Source organism: Perca fluviatilis, chromosome 20, assembly GCF_010015445.1.
Source record: "Perca fluviatilis chromosome 20, GENO_Pfluv_1.0, whole genome shotgun sequence".
NCBI classification, from domain to species: Eukaryota; Metazoa; Chordata; class Actinopteri; order Perciformes; family Percidae; genus Perca; species Perca fluviatilis.
The window spans coordinates 23,387,608-23,393,607 of NC_053131.1; the positions used below are offsets into that span (position 1 = coordinate 23,387,608).

General features: G+C 39.6%; 1 protein-coding gene across 8 annotated transcripts in view; it reads right to left on the reverse strand.

Moving 5' to 3' along the window:
* Positions 1-6,000, reverse strand: part of dlgap2a (discs, large (Drosophila) homolog-associated protein 2a) — a 169,204-nt gene that overhangs the window by 38,816 nt on the left and 124,388 nt on the right. For all 8 annotated transcript variants that reach the window (XM_039787069.1, XM_039787063.1, XM_039787062.1 and 5 more), the window contains one exon: positions 2,538-2,743. In XM_039787069.1, coding sequence (XP_039643003.1) covers positions 2,538-2,743 — 206 coding nt within the window. The remainder of the gene's footprint in view (positions 1-2,537; positions 2,744-6,000) is intronic.

Below are 6,000 nucleotides of genomic sequence, written 5' to 3' on the forward strand. Positions count from 1 at the left end.
AGAATTTGGCGTAAACAGAATGAGAACATGGATCCGTCATGCCTTGTTACCACTGGGCAGGCTGGTGGTGGTGGTGTAATGGTGTGGGGGATGTTTTCTTGGCACATTTTAGGCCCTTTAGTACGAATTGGGCATCGTTTAAATGCCACAGCCTACCTGAGCATTGTTTCAGATCATGTCCATCCCTTTATGACCACCATGTACCCATCCTCTGATGGCTACTTCCAGCAGGATAATGCACCATGTCACAAAACTCGAATCATTTCAAATTGGTTTCTTGAACGTGACAATGAGTTCACTGTACTAAAATGGCCCCCACAGTCACCAGATCTCAACCCAATAGAACATATTTGGGATGTTGTGGAACGGGAGCTTTGTGCCCTGGATGTGCATCCCACAAATCTCCATCAACTGCAAGATGCTATCCTATCAATATGGGCCAACATTTCTAAAGAATGCTTCCAGCACCTTGTTGAATCAATGCCACGAAGAATTAAGGCAGTTCTGAAGGTGAAAGAGGGTCAAACACGGTATTAGTAGGGTGTTCCTAATAATGCTTTAGGTGAGTGTATCTCTTAAAACAAACTTGACTTTAAACTGCACTACAGTTGCCTCTGCATGGCTCTGGTCATACAGTTACCAAAATGTCACATTGCCAACACAAATAGAGCCTCTGGTGGTAATTCAAGCACAGTGTAAGTTTTTCTTGAGAAGAAATGAAAAATTAAGGGAAAGTGCATCTAACTGTCTATAAATAAGAAGGCACAACCAGGTCTTCTTTACGCTGGTAAATGTACTCAATATGCACTGCTCACAAAGCACAGCAAAGGCAGATACAAATATTGTGTTTTAAAAGAGCAGGCCCAGGATATTTTTTAAACTGTCATATTATTAAAATAGACTTATGAATCTCGGCTGTAATTACTGTTTTCACATTCTGCTGCGGACAAAGAGAAACACGTCCCTTTGAAGAGTGAACAAAAGTAAGTGAATTTGCTTTCTCGTAATGCCACCTTTTAAAAAAAATGACTGGAAAAGATGAATCTGCCCCTGCACAATGCAATAATTTGGTTTCTGAAGTACTGTGCAATACAATTTACAAACCATGTACAAAATAAAACGATAAGTAACTTCATAACTGAAAAATGAACATCTAAAAACTGTTGGAAATAATACGAAAAGTGGACTTTCCAGTGACAACAAATGCCAGGTGATGCCAACATCTTTTGTGTTTGTGGCTGAAGTTTACCCAGAACCATGTTTAATGAACTGGAACTGAAAATGAATGAAATAAAGATGGAGATAGGATGTGAGGTGCAACAGAAGGTGAGGCAAATACGGAGCAGAAGGATAAGCAGACAATATCAGAACATGTAACACACAGTAAAAGCAGTAGGATAGAAGAGGGAATCAATTTCTGACCTAAAACAGCTTGAGAATAACCTCTGCAGTGTATCATCACTGTATCTTACTCTACTATAAATGGCTTTGCATTGCACACAAATAATAAGAAAGGTATATAATCTTAATATTTATGTCAATGGTAACACAATCCCAGAAAATACCTTGGGGGAAAAAGCTGATTACTGAATGGTCTTGCTACAGGTCAGGCTACATTACTCTTTTTATTTGGTGCAAATACTATTATCTCATTTCATCCTAATCTAATGGATTTGTTAATGCTGTAATCATAGTTACTATCCTTGTAACTCTCCAAAATATAGTTGCTTGTTTACATTTTTCAGTGACATTGTCTTCAGCTTGTCTTATCATGTAATCCTCTTATAAGCGTTTTCTTCCACCACTGAGTAACCAAAACAAAAGCCTTCTATTTCCTCACCATTAAATGGGACACATCCCAGAAGAACACACTGAACACTTTCTTACAGTTGAAGACACTGACATGAATACCCACGAAGGGATTCTAATGAGTACAGTATAGGGTTCAGCTATCAAGTGCTTGACACTGTTGTAGGGGTGGGGCACTAGCACAAGAAAACTGCCAACACTGCTAGAGGGAATGTAATAAAGCAAATAAATAACAAGCATGATGTTGCTCAAAACATAAAAAGATACTAAGCTGAGAATATGTGTCTTCTTAAAATGCAATCTCAAAATAGTAACACTGAAAGAAGCATACAGATATTGAAACAGGGCACTGAGATAATTCCATTCTGCCAAATCACACTGTTTTCTGGATTTTCAGAGATTACATTATTTTAATTATATTATGTATTATTTCTAGAACATTTCTGGAAACATTGGAATTGCATGAGAGGCCAACATAATTATCTCACTCCACTGGGAGATTATTTACTTAAAACCACTATATGTAGAATTTGATTATATTTGATTATATATAGTGTTTAGGGAACACTAAAATCAATGAAACAAACAAAAAATGAGACTGAGAATTGTTAAGCTTTGCACCATCTACCTTCGAGGTGAAGTGAATACATAAATAGGGACATGCAAGAAAAAAGAAGAAGAGCCAAACACTGTGAACTATTGACATCTTTAAGTTGCATCTATTGTACCTTTGGGAGTCCCTTGGTCTGATGATGGCCTTGACCAGGGCGTCAGGCCGCACCAACTTTTGAGGCGATGTCTTGGGACTGGAGTCTGACTCTCCGCTCTCCTCGTCCCCCATGGCTTTAACGTAGCTGCTGCTCCGCATCCGACGACAGGGGATCTCATCATCCTTCCCACCTCCAGGGTAACCCCCCCAATCGTCCTGGGGCACCTGGGTGGCATGGGGAGGGTAAATAGTCAATGATATCATACAGAAGCTGTTAACACAACGTTTTTATATTATTACTTCATTAAGTTGTTATGGCAGACATGGTAGCCAATAGCTGCCTGTTCACACATCCAGCAGACACAAAGCAACATTAAGCCGCCTGATGAATGTCAGTCCAATATTCACTCTCCATTTAGTTCTGTTTTGGTCTTCCAAGAGGGAAATATCTGACTCTTCAACTGTTAAATGTTCCTCTATGTTCACCAGCTAGTTGCTAAGTTTGACTGTCAGCCATTTGGTACTGAGCAGGTAGAGTACAGTGGGTTTTTTAGAGCTTCATTTCAGAGGTATTTTTCTTTGGATATTGTGATTTCTCTTTTGCAAGATTTTGTGTGTTGCTTCTATCTCTGCTTTGTAAGAGCACAACGGCCATGCAATCTTGAATATATTATAAAAGGACTGAGATTTTTCTTAACTCCTAGAGGACCATGCAAATCTAAATGAAACAATGTCAAAGTGTTAAAACCATAAAAGAAAAACAGTTACACAGGACCATTTTTTACTGATAAGTCAACACACATTAAAACCTTCACACAGCCTCCACAGCTACTGAGTATTTGAGCTTTTCTGTAGTCTGGCCAGGTTACAAACTGCTGAAAACCTTGACTAAAACGCTGTTATAAATTTGGCTGGGGTGTTAATCATTATTACTGGTAAAATACAGCTTGAAAATGGAGAAAAGGAGCTATCTTTGCTCATCCTGTCGTAGCTATCACACATGGAAACCTGCCATCAAAGCAAGCTAGGCAGTTCACATGTTGCGATTCTCTTCCACTCGTTAAACCAGGTAATTGAGTATTCAGACATCAGCATCACCATTATCCCAGTCAGATTTAGCACAGGGTGTCTCACTCGCACTGGATGCCTGTCTTTACTACATATGGAGTAAATATTTTACACAGAACATGGGGCATCACGGCAGTCCTAAATGTTAATTGTGGAGCGAGCAGGAAGACAAACAGAGCACCTTGCATACAGTCGTTCTGCAGTAGTAAGTGGAGGTTAATGCACTTTGACATTAGTCTGGCATGCTTTGCTCAGACAGGCTATTTTGTTGTTGAAATCCATTTCAAGCAGAGCACATGTAACTGGTATAATAGTTCTAACAGAACATTGGTGAATACAGATCTTGGTGTGAAAGAAAAATGTGACTCCATTATTGGACATGCCATAATACAAGATGTAGATATGTTATTAAATGATCCGTATTTGAGATGGTGGTGGTGTGGCTTATTAAAAATCTGCAAGGCTCACTCACTCATTTTAAAGAGCTGATCATGACTGTATGCAAGCTCATTACACACAATAGCACTCCCTCTTTTTCTCTTTCTCACTCACACACTCATTTTGCTTTAGTTAAACATTACAACAGAGTTCATTGACTGGGACAACAGTGGCAGCTGAGTCAGGGTCTTAGCCTCTCCCACAAACAAACACACATGAATGATACACAGCACACAGGTGCAGAGACCCTCTACAGGCATGCAAAAGCAAAACCCACTCTCGCTTCTCCTCCCCTGTTTTCTATTTCCCTTTTTAGATTTACCTCGTTGCACTCTGCTGACCTGTGTGCAATGGACGCTTTAGCTGGACACACATTTACATGGTCAATGATTTGCACTCATAAAATATGACATTGTCAGTAATCATTACATTCTATGTGGAAGTTGAATGCTGTATCCATCCGTCACTTTAACATCCTGGCAGCTGGATCAGCCTCGGCGCAGTGCCAATCCACCTAGCTCTAGATTTCATTAAGTTAAATCTGATTTGGGTCCATATTTCTTTGACTTTACAGCAACAGTGGACCAGAGCTGCCCTCCAGGAGACCTTCCAACCACTATTATTATTATTATTATTATTATTATTATTATTATTATTATTATTCAAATGCTGTATTAATGTGTGATTATACTGATAATACCGATGTTTTCTGAAACTTTCCTCTGCCAATCGGTGACTAACTCACTACTCACAGGTTCACAATGAACTGGGCGGCAGTTTACTGGCTGTGGGAAATGTCAGGTGGAGATAGGCTACAACCAAATGTCACTAAAGCGTCAGACACATGACTCTAATCACTTTCTGATGCAAATGTCATCTATTGGAAAATAACAATAGAAATGTGATTACTATTCAAAGAGAAATAAAAACAGACATCCTTTCCAACACTGCACTGTTAAGAAGAAAACCACCAGTTTTATATCAGAAAAGCATGAAAAGCAGCTGGAATCGTCAACAGAAAATGTTTGTAATTGCAAACCATTCAGACACGTCACTATTTTTTACGAGATATAAAATTCATCAACAGCACTGAATGTGCCGTTCCTGGAAAAACGACTTCCTCCTGACACTAATTCTACTAACCTCTGGCATCAAAGCACGCCCACCCACAATTGCTATTCTAACAAGTGTCACATCAAATCAAAACAGCTTGAGTAATTGATCAATTATGGCTTTATTACAACCCACTCTTGTTAATCACAGAGAATGCTGGGTCAAAGCAGCCTTTGATCCTTATGTTTCATCTATGTTGTTACGCTGGCGTGGGGGGGCATGATTGATGGGGATTACGATGTGTCCGCTAGGTCTGTAAAGCTGTGTAACAAATTTCACTGCAACGCTGTGGTGTTACATCATAAAAAAGGCAAATGCATATGAAGCACAAAAAGATGCACTTTCCCAACAAGTGTCACATGCAGAAACACTCCCATGCAGAGAAGCACATGCATGATTTGTAAGAAAACATAAGATTACTGCCATGCCCTGTATCCAAAACATGCACAGACACAAACATGCACATACACATGCACACCCAAACAGACACGAACGCACACTCAAACACACACTCTGATAAAAGTCATTTGTCTCCTCTACAAAGAGAGGCATGCACAAGCTACCAAATGGAGTCGATGGGTTAATTAAGTCTTGGAGGGGTTTGATATTTTTAGACGTCTAATTAATGAAGGGAACGCCAGAGGACAGGCGTAAGTTGTGGTGAGATGTGCTTAATTTGGATTTGCTGATAAACTGGATAGATTGTAGCATGTCTCCCTGTGAAGATAAAGACACAGGCTGGACAGCAGCGCGCTCATATTGATTGACTGTGAAAACAAACATGGTTTCTCACCATCCTTAATGGAGTTTAAATACGGATGCTTGTCATGATGAACACTTACCTTGACCCAAAGATGAGAGGG